The 16,453-nt window shown below is 39.0% G+C and overlaps 2 protein-coding genes across 5 annotated transcripts; one reads left to right on the top strand and one right to left on the bottom strand.

Moving 5' to 3' along the window:
• Window positions 1-126: 126 nt before the first annotated feature.
• RB195_005636 (uncharacterized protein) lies at window positions 127-16,424 on the bottom strand (the record flags this gene model as incomplete). 4 transcript variants are annotated; one of them, XM_064178260.1, is made up of 17 exons in its annotated part: window positions 127-246; window positions 2,767-2,910; window positions 2,991-3,104; window positions 3,422-3,472; window positions 4,867-5,036; window positions 5,144-5,295; window positions 5,386-5,499; window positions 5,976-6,112; window positions 6,177-6,294; window positions 6,472-6,566; window positions 6,658-6,745; window positions 7,029-7,149; window positions 7,250-7,347; window positions 13,852-13,927; window positions 13,976-14,048; window positions 14,127-14,231; window positions 16,293-16,424. In XM_064178260.1, the coding sequence occupies 17 exons, from the start codon at window positions 16,422-16,424 to the stop codon at window positions 127-129; spliced, it is 1,908 nt and encodes a 635-aa protein (XP_064035327.1). The 4 variants fall into 4 exon arrangements, with proteins under 4 accessions (XP_064035327.1, XP_064035328.1, XP_064035329.1 ...); XM_064178259.1 differs by having other exon boundaries at window positions 5,356-5,499; window positions 13,997-14,048; XM_064178261.1 differs by having other exon boundaries at window positions 13,997-14,048.
• On the top strand, window positions 15,180-15,437 carry RB195_005637 (uncharacterized protein; the record flags this gene model as incomplete). Its single annotated transcript, XM_064178263.1, has 1 exon — window positions 15,180-15,437. One exon carries the CDS (start codon window positions 15,180-15,182, stop codon window positions 15,435-15,437), a length of 258 nt encoding a protein of 85 aa, XP_064035331.1.
• Window positions 16,425-16,453: the final 29 nt, after the last annotated feature.

Genomic DNA, 16,453 nt, shown 5'->3' with positions numbered 1-16,453 from the left:
GCGTAATATCAGCAGCCAGCGGGAAAGCGAACGAGAACTCTTCGGGCAAAATCCGGGAAGTTTAGCGAGGTACGCAACGTCGAGAGCATTTTTAGGAGCAGCACCTCAAGCGCTTGAAATCGTCCTTTAACGAACAAAGTATTTCTGATACTTGTCCAGTACGATTTGTCGGGTTGGCTCGTAGTACGAGTGCCGAACATGTGACAACCACGGTTTACTTTCGATCCAATCTGATGCTTCTTTACGCTGAAAAAGATGAATAAATCAAATAAAGCCAAGAAAAAAATTCATAGCAGCAGAATTAAAGCACTGCCTAATTAGCTTCGCACATCAAGAGCACTATGTACGAACCAAAGGAATTTTTTAAAATTCTTTTCTGAAAAGGGAACCCGTTTTTGAAAGACTGAATTTCGCATTTCGCGACAGTCGACTTATTCGAGCTTCGAAATCAAACTTATTTTATCGCATTTCCTTTTAAGAATCAGCTCTACAGAATTACTCGTCCAACTTCTCTCCGCTTTCTTCACTCAGGCGATTTAGAAATTTTTGAGCGTACGAGACTGAAAATCACTCAGTGTTCGTTCCATTCGATCTCTAAACGATTTGAATAAATCTAATCGAAGTCAGAAAATTGATTGGCACCTGATTTATCTTTTGAACCTCTTTATGCGTATGGATTTTTTAAACTGTATCTAAGTATTTAAGACCTAATTTAAAGTTTAATTGTTCATGCTTTGAATACCATTCAGAATTAATCTCACAACTAGTCTCGAACTAATCTTTCTGTGATGACCAGACATTACTTCCTTTCATTGTTCGCAGCAATTACTAACACCTCACACCCGCAAACACTCCCCGGTTTGCTCCTTAACAACCGAACAATGCTCCCTAGCTTAACTCAGTAGCTGCAGGCGTCAGCACCCCATTCCTTTGATAGAAAAAGACGTTTTTAAAGAACATTCGTGCGAACTGCATGTGGAAGTACTCCGAATAGTTACTTATGTATGAATTATATTCAGACTGCACAGATCTGCACAAGCAATTGAACATTCTATTGAAAAAGGTTGAAGAAAAAGTGAAATTAACTGTGAGAAAGTACTTTTTCATAACTCGGACTCACAGGTATTATCCTACAAGTATGCACTTCTGAACAATGCTAGTTCCTAGAAAAAACTAGCAAAATGATCCCACGAGAAATCTTGGATTGCAAATAATTGTTGCGGTAGAAATAAAGCTAATTGTTTCATAGGATGCATAATTCTTTCGTGTTCTGCATTTTGACTTATGCTAGATAGCTATGCATAAGTGCGATAAAGAGGAGCCGGACCCTCCTCAGGTGAAGGAGTCTAGCTCATCTGGCGTAGCTTAAGTGATGAGGGTTTCTTTCCTAACCGTCAAAAAGTGAAGGGAGTCGGAGCAGCGCTTACTATCGCATCTTCGTGGCTATGTCACAATAAACACAATGGTTATTGCGCATCATAGACAAAATTTGTCAGTGTAGGTTAGAAATTAAAAAAAAAACACATCAGCATTTGCTAGGACTCCCGAAGCATATACAGTGCAACTAGTCCGAGACACAAAGAATAATTACGTTTTTCCTTGCTAACACATTACTCTAAATCTAAATTGCTGGCAAAATAATCCGTTGATGAGAAAAGGCTTTTCCTTGAAAATAGACGGGCTGTGCGCCGTTTTGTAATCTACATCTAATTTATAACATCAATTGCATTCTCTATTCCACGTAACGTCCAAAAATGACCCATTACACCAAGAAGAAACTGATGCTCATGTTGCTCAGCACACCCCGACGCATCAAATTTACCACTGTCACCTACGTTAAGTAGGAAAGGAACTGAAGATTTGAGGTTGGATATTCTGCGGTATTGTCGATCACCTCTCCAAATTCAAGTACACAGTAACATATCGTTTATAGATCACACAGTCTTATCTTGATTTTCTTTCAGTTTTTATCAGAATGGTGTAACTATTAACGTTAACTTAATTCCACCAATCTTTCATCTGCGGGTTTGGGAAGTTCCAATTCCTTTTTTCAAGATCTTATAATTTTACACTATCTTAATCGATTTTTGAATGATCAATATCACTCATTTTAAGTACCACTGATTCTATATACTGTGCATGTGGAATAAATGCAAAATATTCAAATTTCTTCCAACGCTCCATTTTTATGTAGGTTATTTTTCTAAACAGAGAGTCTAGCCTCGTGCCCTTCTGCATAACTTTTTGAGTATTTTGTCCCTCTACAGTGTTACCAAGAGAAAAACACTATGTGCGTACGTAAAAATAACCCAACATGCACATCCTGAATGCTGAGAACACTTCCACACAACTGGTGACCTTGAAAAGTTGCGTCGATAGTAAGCGGAAAAAAAAGAATATGCTTTTAAAAGTGTATAATCGTTTAACACAGTTCTCTAAGTTTGGCGATATCCATCGCATCGGTCCCACTCACGAAACCAACTGTATGCGTGGTGCGTATACTACGGTACCGATTATTCTGAGCAGAAAAGGACTGAACGAAACAATATTTTTAAAAAAACGGTGAGCAGCCCATTGACAATAGAGTTTTTAATACCAAAAAGGTCAACACTAAAGCCGAAGAATAGGAATGAATTCTTTTAAATTTAAAAATTTTAAAGAAGATAGAAGAAAAAAAGCCAAAATTTAAAAGAAATCAACAGCAACAGTACTGTCATGAATAAATCTGATAATATCTCATTGAAATCGAACAAATCTCAAACCAACCTCAAAAACAGCTATTGATAATGTCAATAGCAATAAAGATATCAGAAACGTGGAGAAAAATATGTTCGCGCATCGTGCAACGATAGAGCGATGTGTTACATCGTCCGTTTGTTGTAGCGAGCCATTTTTGGAAATACTCGGTGCCTGAAGAAGTTCGTAGAGAAGAATCATTTAAAATAAGCATAAAAATACGTCAAACGTAATAAACTCTCCACAAATCGTACCGTTCCATTGATCGGTTGTCTTTCTTCAGCGCTGGATAAATGAGAGCTTGCTGTGGGTGGAACGTCATGTTTGTCTCCATTCCTGCTTGATTCAAGAGACTCTTCTGGCTCGGGCTGTAAAATTTCCGTTGGTCTTAATGCTACGTGAGCATGCTCTACAGGGCAGTACAATACGGTACACCACAACCACAGCCAATGCACAACACGAAGCTAGCAGTGTGGTTACTCGTTCAAAGCGATACTCTTCTGCAAAGCAGTACTGTTCGATGGCTATAACATACTCCAGCGAACGAATTGGAGATAAGCAACTACGTTCTAACTGCAAGCCAATATTCGAAGATAGATTCAAAATGATGCGGATAACAGGGGATTTTTCACTGGTTGCACTGTTTCCTTCTAAGCTACGCTACAACAATAGGAATACGTCGTACCGAAGCCGTTGGGCTGCGCTCGTACTTGACCAAACGAACGGTGAACGAAGTCTGAAATAAATAGCAACGACTAAAATGATGAAAAAATCCTCTGGAAGCGAACACATCGAGACACAGTGTTCTTCCAAACAGGTTCCAAACGGTTTGAAGTCAACGGCACGCGCTGCTTTAATTAACATATTTACTGTCAAATCACTAGCCAACAAAAGGTAAACTGTTAAACTTTCAATTCTAAATAGGTGAACAAAGCACGAAGAATCATCATGCAGGCGTACACAGAAAAAACAAGCATGACCCAAGTTGTGACGGAGCGTTCGTTCGAGGATTTCTGTGGAGGGTCATCTCCAACCATAGCTCCTGTCCTCGGCGCCACCGCCGTCACAGATAACAGAAGCTCACGAGAAGCTATTTTAGAAACATTTATACAACAATGCCGTCACCAGCTGCTGCTCACATCTTTTCAAACATGCAGCTAGAACAAGGAAAAACTATTTGAAGCCGCTTAAAAAGGAAGCTGTGAGCTATTTTCTGGAGCAATTGCCACATATAACTACTTTTAAAAGCTTTACATAACATCTCAAAGTCGCAAGAGCACAAGTCCTAGCAAAATCCTCTGATTTTTCCCTTCTGACCACTTTTTCTGCTATCCACACAAATTTTTATTCTCTGTCATGCCAGAGTATCACCCACGCGTCCTGAAAATCGTCACTACGTTAATATGAGTCGTTTGCTCACAGCCTCACATGTTCATATTCATTCTCTTCATTTTTCCTGACTCCAACCAAAAGAACTTTTTCAGTACAAGATCTGCGGAAGCATACATGGTTAAAAACTCACAGGATGGCTATCTGAGGAAGTCAACACCGAGTTAAGGATGAGAAAAGTTTCAGCACCGCTGCTGGCTGAATGGTCTACCAGAGTACATGCAAACGATCTAATGAAGAAATTCTATCAAGCATGATAACTTCAGCTTCTAATTAGGAACAAAAACGTCACACTTGCTATCTTCAAATTTGCTAAAACAGCTGTTAAGACAACCAGTAAGACTGGAAGATGAAGAGAGTGCAACGAAGATGAAGATATATCATGTAGGCACTCTATTCAATCAGACGCAATTTCAGAAAGTACTAACTTCTTTTCACGGACTGAATACTTCACGACTGACTACTAAATACAAGGAGACATAGAAGAAGAAAACATGAAATTGAGCCCTTTTCACTTTTTAAACAAGCTTTTTTTTAAAGGTTGCTATTTGCGAATAATTCTCAAACTATGATGTACAACTACACACTCCACCGAAATCTCGAAGAACTTTTTTCATCACAACTCAAATACTTGTTGTTAGTGCACACTGTAACAAGATTCTGCACTGCATGCATAGCTTACACGAAAAAGGAACTGGACCGGTCACGTAATATTTTTGACAAATGCAAGACAACACTTACGACGTTCTCATTCCGGTTCTTCCTATTATCCTGCGTTTTTGCTGCGGTTGTAGACATTTGGTCGCTTGGAACTTCATCAGGTACTGAGGATGTGGTCGGAACAGCTTGGGTACTTGATGGATACGAACTTAGATCGACTGGAGAGGAGTTGAGCGCAGACGTTGTTGTTACTACGAGAAGAAATTTTAAAGAATTCAATTAATCACCCGATGTGGACCTTATTAATTGATAGAATCGGCCAAATTGGAGGCTAAAACGCTTGGAGATCAACCCTCACCCGCTGCAAATTCCTCAACAGGTTTCTCTTCCACCTTGACCTCATTGTTGTTATGATTGATCTTCATGTTCGGCATAGTTTGGTATTTATTTAGCCACGGTTGTTCTCCCCGCGGTTCTTGACGAGGAAGTTCAAATCGCACAAAAGCTGGCCTGAAACCGTTCCATATGATCATCTAGACGTTATAAACAAAATAGGAAAACATCTCTCACGATGAAGGTGCATTAGCGACATGCACTGACCCATTTGCGGTAAGTTCACTGTCTGACGCGATGTCTGTGCTTTCGATCTCACGAAGAACTCGACGTGACGGGTAACGGAACGTTGAACCACGCGACAGTAGCGGAATTCGTGGTCTGGAATAGAAAGATCAAAGTCAAGAATGGTGAAAATAAATAGTGGCAATAAATGACTTTGAAGAACTGTAAATTTCCTGAGATTTATTGATGATTTCACATCCCGAGTTGGAGAAAAAATCGCGCCTGTTAAATATTAAAATTTATTCCAACTATTCCAATTCCAACGAAAAACCCTCCATAGTTTTGACTCAGAGCACCCAATTTCTTCTTATTAACGCGTATTTCTTAAAACAATAGTGAAGCTATTCTGGAGATCCTCCAATATTCATCGAAAAATATTTGAAAAAAAAGCAACGTAATTATAACTTCTGTAACAAATAATAGATTTGATATAGAGATTATCATATAAGCGCCACAAGAATTCATGTAAACAAGAAATCTTTCCTTTAACATCAAAAAATCGTACTTCTAATCTTTTCGTCGTAGGTTAAACATTAAATTCAAACTCAAATTGAGTCAACAAAAGTACCCACTTAGAAAATTTCGGCTTGATCATTAGGGCACTCTGCTCGTTGAAGAATGCCTGTTGACTCAGAATGTGATTCCAGAGATGTTTCGCGAACGTTCCAGATGGGCATTGGTACTTTAGAACAAGTCGAGATTTGCGGTCCTGATTTGAAAATAAGCATCTTGGGAATACATTCAAAAACACCGAACGACCACGGTCAACTTACCTTCGTCTTGTGGTTTGCGGCATCATCAATGCAACCATTGCAGGCAGGTGGAACATATGATTCCATTGGATAGATGTACACTTCTTTTCCAACATAGTCCACCTTCGATAGGTACGACCTATGTATGCATAACAAATAGTGATAAACTTATAGAATAGAAAACAAAAAAGATATTTTCTTTGCCAGGTGTACGTTTTCAGATATTATACCCTATAAAAGCAAAACCATTAAAAAAATCTTTGAACTCAAGCAAATGAGTCAAACTAGCCAAGGCTAAAAACTACTGTTTGCTCACCATGGAATGTGATGGACTTTTTGATTTGCGTGATAAATCAAGATGCCTTTGTGCGATACACCAAGGTAAACGGCATGTGAAGGATCCTTGGGATCCTGAAAAATAAAAACGTTGCAGCGATTAAGGAGTTCAGTTTCATCGATACTTCTTATAAAACTACAAAAAACATCGTAAATCGTCCCAAACCTTCACAGTATATGGGTCAAACCCATACGTGTCGAGTCGGCTGGCCTTCTCGAGGAATTCTAGCTCAGCTGCTGACGTCGATTTCCCACTGAAAAAAATGAGAATATGAAGTATCTTCCACGAGCGGATCCACTCATATAGCTGTTCTGATTTATCCACATTAATCAAAATGAGGAAATAGTTGACCGATAGAGGAAGCACGAAATATTTCCAAAATGCATTTTTCTTTGTTTTTAACAATACGAAATCCATAAAACATCGCCGCTAGACCACATTGTACTAGCCGTAATCAAATTACAGCTAGCTGTAAATTGCAGAAAAAAGTCCAGACAACGCAGTATTTTGCGCAAACAACATTCCTCAGCACTTACCGTAGTGATTTGTGAATCTCTGCAATCTTCTCCTCTAATCGTGGTGTTTGCTTGAGCAGAAGTTTGTACTGTGAGACGTAATCACCGCAATGAACTGTTTCATTATAGTCGCCTAACTGAGCTGAAATGTCCGAATTCAGCACCAGGAAGATGCATTTGTGTTTAGTATCCTTCTTGTAAAATACTACCTATATTAAAATATTATAGTAAAATATGATTACTTTGTAAAATGAGTGCTGCAAGTTCAGCTGACTGGTTTTGGGGACAGTAGAGGCGGCCATGCAGCAAATCACGTTGCAACTGCATGAACAGTTGGTACCTACAAAACTAATCGTATGATGAGCCCAGACAATGCTCAATACTGTTTCCCTAGTGACAAAAGTTGAGGATTTTTAAATACTTATGTTACACACGATTGTCCTTAACAACTGCTGTATTTCAGTGGTGAAAAGTCATGACGAGAACAGTTCTCTGACCAAAACATTACGATAGCATGACGAGCAGAACAAAGTACAACATTATCGACAGAGAATGGAAATTAAAACTCAACAAATAACAAAGTCACAGATTAGTTTTATTGGGAAAGTCCAGACTGATGAATAGAGGGTTCATCACAAACACTTTTAAAAACATTTTTTTAGTATTTAATTGCAGACACATCTGCTGATATGATTATAAAAATGAAAATATAAAAGAGAGATTGATTACTACCGGAGCACGAAAGTTCCTACAGCAATTTGCGATTCAATTCACTAGTCATACGACTTGTTAAAAAGCATTAAGCAACTAAATTCCCAGTGGATGTATTCATCAAAAGGTCTAGCCAAGATAATGCTGATAACAACAACTGGGAACCGACTTGCACACCGCAAGATCCAAGACTCAAACTGCTTGAGTCAATGCTCGTATCTTATTCAGAGCAAACTCGATTACGAAAAACCAAACCACAACCGATATTTATGGGCGTTTAAGTTAACTGCGACATTTGGCGAATATATTACCAAAAATTCTGGTTTCTAAGAACCATCAACCGCTCATACTCTGTAGAAGATTACATGAGGTCTAAATTGTACTTATATTGTGTATTCATGATGGGAAGCACAAGGTAAAACATCTATGCACATTCATGTCACTCTCAGCGTTGGCTCAGAAGCAGAACCAACAAGTTCCGTTGAAAACTTAAATATTTGAGTGAAAAAAGAAGCCCAAGAATGAGAATTCAGTAAAGCTCGACTCTCCAAAAAATCTCAAATTTCCAATTTATAAACATAACGAAAAAAAACTAAGTAAAAAGAAAATGAAATGTTCGTTGATGTTTATGAATTTGGCTATAGAATGTGGTTCTCGGATATAAACATGTCGGAAAAAAGGGTGTACTTTAAACACAAGGCAGCTTCCGTTTTCCACTCTCCCGATAAATGAACGCGACTCTGCAAAGTATGTTTTGCCAAAAAAAAAAACTTTAATGTCTATTTCAATACAAGCGATAAGATAAGATAAGAATAAATCCGGGAATAAACTTTTAGTGCAGCGAAGTTGTACATTATTCTCTTTGAGAGCATGTTAAGGTTTATCCATCGTTTCGCGGTCCGATTTGTCACAGGCGTCAACCTCTCGCGAGAGTGAATATAAAAAGCCTACACACACACACTATTATGTGTGTATTCTTTTTATATTCACCCGCGCGAGAAGTTGGTGTATGCACATAAATAGAGATACTACACTTATTTGAATTCCACAACCTTTCTCCCTGAAGTCACCGAACTAGATGCAAAAGATGAGACTCCGAATAGATGAGATCTGGCATTTCATCTTGAACGAGCATCTTGATTTCCATTTCGTGCATTTTTTTTTATTTTCGCCATTCTTCTAATTCACTTCTTTTCTTATTTTCGCTATTCGTCTAATTAATTGTACCCAAAGATGCATCATAGACGAGAACTAAGGCAGAATGAACATGGGAACAAGATACATGGAACTCTCCTCTGCAAAAATGATTTGAGGCCCAGAGGAACAGATGTGTTATTTAATCCGTCTAGCGCTTATGCCGTATATATTCGTCATGGAGTGCACTTTTTATACAGGGACACGCCATTTTAGAGCCATTTAATGAACAAATTGCTCCTTATCTCTACACTTCAACCTCATTTTTGCGCACACTGGTATTGGGGTCTTCTGATCCGACTTCATAAGAAAAGAGTTCTTCCGATTACGGCACCCGGAATTTGTTGCAATATAAAACAAATGTTTGACTAAACGTCTTTTCTTTTCGTGAAACAATAACTTTTGTTCACCATCATCTCAACTCTCTGTTGGCCCGAAGTCCCTGTTGTTTGTATTAATGATCAGTTCGTGACTTGTGAGAGTTTTTACAACTGTGTGTACAAATCTTATCACAGTCAGACGAGTAAAACGACGCGGACTTTGTTCGATTTTTGTGATTGGATTCAGCTTTTTTGTCTTTAAATATGAGTGCCTTACCTTGACATTTCTAACATCAGTACTTGGAATGTTTTCGTTCGTTTCTTTGCATTTCACTTCTCATTTCATTCACAATTCATTCCTTATCTAGTCAGGCAAACTGAACAGCAGCAGAACCTTCAACTCTAGAGAGTTATATTTCTCACCTTTCCTTAAACACTCAAACAGGTCAATAGAAGAGGTTAGCCATCTATTTACCTCTTCACTGAATTCCCAAGTCACTTCAGTAGTACGCGACATTACGTGGATTACCACGACTGCGTTTTCAAAATTCGATATGATTCGAGAGCGGACTATACCCTCCGACTAATCACGACGCCACACAAAAAGCGCTGAATAGTCGCAGCTCGAAATGACATGCACAGCGCATGACAGACTAGAGAGAGAGAGAGAAAAAAACATCAGGCGTTCGCAAAACACTGTTACAGCGCCAATATGCCAGTCTCATTCCGCATTGTGATGATCACTTTATGTTTCGCATTATACAGGCACCAGATATGAGCTGGAAATCAACGAGCTTAAGATATTCAACTTGTGCTAAAAATTCGTAAAATTAAAACCAAAAAAATAAAGTAGAATCAAATAAAAATAAAGGGTTTGAACTAACTTTAAGATTGAACTAGAATATTCTGCTAAAAGCTATTAAATTCATGTAACACGCACCTCCCTTACAGTACTTTTAACAAGTAGAAAAGAACAAGGAAAACAACGTACAACAGATCACTTCCATTCGTTAAGAAAGAAGAAGGACCCAAGAACTAAGAAGAAGCGCAAGAAAGAAAAATTCAACCGTGAATATTGTGATAATTTTGAGTTTCCAAGTATAGATTTTATATTCCCTACTTTTTGAAGAAACTTACTCTACAACTTCAAAATTCCTAGCTGCAGATGGTTACAATTAAGAAAAAAAGCAAAACCCCACAATAAATCAAAGTATGGGAGTCTATAACAAACATACTTTAGGTCTTCATAAGTGAAAACCCCTTTTTCGGTTGATACCTACTCCGCATTCCAGTGTGCAAATCACGTTTCGTTTACTCGTTTCCATTCAGGAATGAATATTTACACAGCCTGTCACCACCACTACCACTGTTATTGGTCTCGTGTTGTTCGAAGAAAAATTAGGGGCAAACTACTAACAAACGCAACTACTCTGATCAACCTAATAGAAAAACCACGCAATTTCGCACGATGAACTACCATCTGCAATAACGAGAGGAAAAAACGGCTGACCCAAATGCGCAGTTAGTTGTAGCCAGATGAGTCGGCGGCGGAATTTAATTCGGTTAAGTGGGAACACGTCCACAAAAAAAACTCAAGATACATACGTGACTCCATCATAATTGTAGTCGAGCTCCACAATCCGTCCGTGAAAAGGAGAAAAACACGTTCAAAGGTGGCGCTTGTCAAGAAACTGGTTTCTTAACAGCGTGATCAATCACAGTCGCTGGCGAAGTGACATTTTCGGAGCAGTGATACAACGAGAACGAACTACGATCACCTCGGTAAATTGCAACTTCTTGCGTCACACCACCAAGGTTTTATTAACATTAATTATTAAGTGTAGCACTCCTAAGTAATATTCACTTACAACTGGTGCTCTTGTGTGTTGAATTGGTCGAAAACAGCTTCGACATCAAAATACACAATACAGCAGTTATACTCTATTTGGTACTTGAGTCTCGAAGGTCTGTTTGCAGCTGTTAGGTGTCACTTGCTAGTTGCGTATTGAACTGAAAGTATAATACCACAGAATTCTTCAGTAACTTCGTTCAGCTGTGCCATATTCGTATGCTAAAAATCAACGGCAAATCAGCGGCAGATACTTCCAACTAATTAACACAGTTACGCTCAATTTTGAAAGATAAGTTTAGCGGTTTAATTTCTCTGCGCTGTTGGGTTGTCAGTTACCCCACAGATCGCTTCATCAGAAACTACCGATGAGGGACAACAAGTGAATTCCACCATCGGTCTCGTAGTGGTCTTCGATATTTTAAAAAAGTACGAGTTTCCTGTGATGATGGAGCTAGTAAAACACTTGGATTGCATCAAAGATTTTCCCAACGCTCTTTTACAACGGGTTCCCACCAGGGAAGAGACTGGCAGACGAAAGAATAATATGTACTATGCTTCATGTGCAGTGCTTCGGGCGGTTCAGGATATTTTCCGTGATCCTCTCAATTTTTCGCGCATTTCTTTGCCTTTCTGTCACATGCCGGTGCGATGCGATATTTTATTGACGTCAGTTGAATACAATTTTTTTTACAACATGTGACTTGTATATCAAGGCGTTCCTCTTCATTTTTTGAACAATATAATGTTACATTGAAGATCATTATAATTAATGTCTACTTTATGTGTTGGTTTTCTTCTAAAATTGCATTTTTTTTTGGACTATTTCCGAGAAACCGTCGTAAATCTAGGAAGAAATAGCCCACAACTACCAAGCAAACAAGGAAGCCAATGAAAAAGCCCCTTACTTATGAGTCACTAAAAGAATTTCCTTCTTGGATGCGACACAATGACCACAAAAAATCTCCACTGAATCATTGTCATAGGCTGAAACAAGTTTCCACAATAGACCCTGTACTTGGAAAGATCCAAACCAATAAAAACTAATTCGTGTTACAATTCAAATCGTCAGTTCATGTCAAAATAATTCCACTCAGACAAGGCCAACCATATGCGACAGCAACGAAATAGGGACTAGAACTGGAACCTCATGTTGTTGCCAACCTATCACATGGAAATCTCTGACGACCTTTTTGTCGTCCTCCAGCCGTTTCCACCTTCACACAACTGAGGACAAAGTTTTCTCAGCCCTGTTACGCGCGTGATGAGGAGAAAAAAACACGCCTGTGTTTGCGGAAGCTTGAATTTTTCATCTATAGAAAGAAACTTCACTTAAAAAGAAATGCTTGCAGTACATCATGTCTCTATGATCATTTCCTGGAAAAATGGCCTTTCTTGTTTCTCAGCGCTATTCTATACATTGCAACATCTCGCGGCGAACTAGTTCCCTCATAATGGGACGGGGCCTCAGTGTTGATGGAAAATGAGCAGTAACACAGCAGCGCACAAAGAACATACAATATCTTCTCCACTCGCAGAAATTTCACGTATTCAAGCTTTCGCAGCTTACGCAGCTATTGTTGTGCAGTTACTTCCAATTCTTTTAACGCAAAGAGTAGTCCGCCACTCCTCGGTAAAAAGTAGGTAGCCAAAAAATGATGTAAAAAAATGAAGTCTATCTTTTTGAAATTCATTTTTAAAGCTAAATATTACGAAATGGTTCATTGTTTGGCTGAACATGATACCGTAGCAATGCAGTATCGAAAACAAACAGGAGAGGTACGGGAACGCCAAATACAGCAGTTGAATACATACATTTATGATCATTACAATCGCACAACAAAACACCAAATTTGAATGGAGACAAAGTTACTTGTTCGTATTTGGATATTATACGTATAGACTGTGAGACAAAAATTCTTTATTCCCGAAAAATCTACCAGCAAAATAGCGAACTCCAAATGACAGGCCTAATTTGAACCTTAGATTTTCATCATAATGTAACCTATAATATATTTGTATTTGACATGCTTCTATTCCTGCATACACGTGCACAACTTGAATTACAAAAAATCAGAGGGTCATATTGCGTTAAAATTTCTTCCCTTAATTCTCTTCACTATATAAATGTAGATATTTTGAGACGAAAGAAGTGAAATTGCCCATGTTCACTTTTACGGAGTTGTACAAATTATGAGCTGATGATTAATTCAAAACCAAAAAACCGCACATGAAATCCTTGCAGTGAAAAGTATCCCTATAGAAATACTTGGGCTCCCACAGTGCGCACGTCAACTTCCTTGTTCACATGACATAGAAGTGTGCACTCGTTTTTACAGAACCAAAAAGGAAACAACATGGTGTTTCCAGTAAGGACAGCAGTGTGAGACATCCTTGACCTGATCTTTCCTAGTAAAAACGCATTGCGGAGAGCGCTACGTTGGCACTGAATAATGGCCGCCACCTGTTTGTTCTTTTCAAACAGAATCGGCCCAAGCATTGTACTTGACCGAGAAAAGGTGTACGTAAGAGGGGCTGAAACCGAACGATAAGCGCAAAGGAGAACAGTAAATATGGAAGAAATACATGTAAGGAAAGAGAATTTGGAAGGAAGAAGGAACACTAAAAACATCCCTTTCAACCACAAAATTCGACAGATTTCTTGGCTTTCTTGCATGCAATATTCTTTACATCAACAACATTACACAAGAGAACTGCAGTTTAACGGCATCCGAAAATAAAGGGAAAACAGGTATGATGTAACGCAAACCTGCTGACATCTTCCCTCAGATGTGACGGCTCAGCCGGGTAATATCGAAAACGCAGACGGAGAGCAAGCGAATCGGCTATAACAAAAAGTACGTGGACTTTAGAAATGCTATCAGTATACACACCTGTATTTGCAAAGAACCCACTCTTGAATTGTTTTGCAATATGAGAGATCGGCCTTGACAAGTCGACCCAATACTGAAAACAAAAACACGATCAAAGACGAACAGGGCAAAAAGGAAACGAAAAAGTCAACAGAAAAATAAAATCACTAACACGATGTTTGTTATGGTCTTGATAACGAAGTCCAAGGTAATCCTTCTCGCGAATGTTTTTCAACTCACAAATGTAGTCCAAGATCGATTGTGCAGGTTGGGATCTCTTAAAATGAAATAAACATAATGATAGCTGAACACGGTTTCATTGGGAAAATATTTTTTGTACTCTTGCTAATCATCACGCAAAGAACGAGGATTTCTGAGTCGTTGTGAAATTATCGAAAGGCGTGAGAAAAGATGCAACAATCTTGCGGCGCTTGTCACCTTTATAATAAACACATTTATGGTCTAGTGAATTTAGAATATCCCAACGCAATGAGAAAATATGACTACAGACATCTTTATTAGGAAGAACCAAACACACTAATCCTTGCGAGAGCCCGGCACGCAGTAGGCATTAGAAAATGGAAAAATAATGCATCGTGAAGCTCTTCAACGTGTGGATCTCGGCACAACCGAAACAGTTGCAAGGTGATGATAATATGTTAAAGGCTGATAATTCCACTGTTCATCGCAGTAAAAGGACCTGACCTTTGGTCCGGACCCTTTGGTCCAGAAGCTTCCAAGAAAAAAGACATACATCTGATTTTCACGTACTGTGTTATTGTTTGCCCAGTATTTTTCATCCTGTACCAAAGTCAAGTGTCAATTACTATGCATGAAAGGATACATTTCGAAGAATTACTCCAATCCGAATCGAATACTATTAAAGAGAATTGAAAAAAAAGTCAGGGAATATTCATGCGTTATTGATGCCTGATTCCATGGAACACGAGCGGAAAAAGTCGATCATCTAAACAGAAAAATTGCTCTAAGGAGCTCTTATCATAGAATAAAACTCAAATTATCTCACAACACATTTGAATAAAAATAATCGGTGTTTCTGTTCTTCAGCCACACTTAAGATGTCGTCTTATCTTGTGTAAACAATAGATATCCTTACTAAAAGGTTGCCTACAACCGTTACGGCCACCCATAGAAGAATGACATTCTGACGCCACTTTTTTTCCAACGAATAACCAGTCTCATTTCTCAGATCTCATCCCAAAACATGACTGATATCAGTCTACCTCAAAAACTGGCAAAATTCCAAATGCATTGCTCATCTACGATATGCATGCATTTAAAGGGCACTCATATGCTGACTATCGATCCGGGCACTTCAGCCCCGTTGAGGGAGCAACAAATGGTGCAGCACGTAGACATTGGAAATCTTCGTCGAAAGTTCAAATTCGAGACGGTTCGCAGCGAAAATGGGCGACGCAAGGAGGAGAGCGCAGACAGTCAGACTTGTCGTCTCGTAGATTGATTGCCGAAACTAATTACGCATTCAGACAGATGTTACTATATGGTAGAACAAAACTGGAGCGGATAATCCCTGCTGCGATCGATACTCGCTCGTCTGTTAAGCCTGATGCCTGTACGAAGTTGATCATTCTGGTTTTTCCTTTAATACATATGTCGAGATTCAATTTGCATACAGCATGGCCTTTGTTTGCACTTTCGCATCGGAATGGTTCGATTCACATGAACGCGAAAATCCAGCAAAATGGCTCCCCAACAGTGTCAATTCCAGGTTTACTTTCACGAGAATCCACTAATAATGCTTCTGAGATTTATTTGCACAAGCATGTTTGACGTTATGTAGCAGAAAAGATGGGAAGAATTCCGCAACAAGCAGCTTGAAACCTCCTAACAAAGAAAAAAAACTCAGTTCAAATGGCAAGTCCATTTACTTGGTTGATTTCTTTGGGACATGATAGTCGTTTGAAGAATATGGTATGAGTGTGTGTCAGAGGAAACGAGTGAAATAAACACTGCACTTGGAAGTGATAACATACTTCGTCCCGGAACTAGGAAAAAAGAACTGGGACGGCAGCTTAGAGGCTGGAAACGACAATAAACAATGGCTTCGGCTCCGGTTTTCAAATTTCTGATCAGTGCAAGGAGAAAGACAGCACACTCTCAATGACAGATTGTCCATATTGAGCGAAAGTGAAAGAGAATGTCGGTCGCTTAATCCGAAAGATCGGGCAAACAAGATTTGAAACGACAAGCACATGAACGGAGGAAGAGATGTGAAATTTACAAACACGTATTTTTCATGACAAATTCACAAGGTCATAGTCAAAACAAGTCAATGAAGTAGAAAGGACACACTCACCTTAAACTCATTGGACACTGTGTCGGCATCGTTCAGAAGTTGTACGGTTACTTTAACTTCTTTCGGTGAGATGAAACTCGATCGGGCCGACAGTCGACCGAGAAACGAGGACGAGGATGAGTTGTGAGGCATGATCAGAGCTGTAGAATTGTTGACGACCG

Source organism: Necator americanus, chromosome I, assembly GCF_031761385.1.
Source record: "Necator americanus strain Aroian chromosome I, whole genome shotgun sequence".
NCBI classification, from domain to species: Eukaryota; Metazoa; Nematoda; class Chromadorea; order Rhabditida; family Ancylostomatidae; genus Necator; species Necator americanus.
The sequence above is the reverse complement of the archived record's forward strand: the minus strand, read 5'-3'. Positions and strand labels throughout refer to the sequence as shown.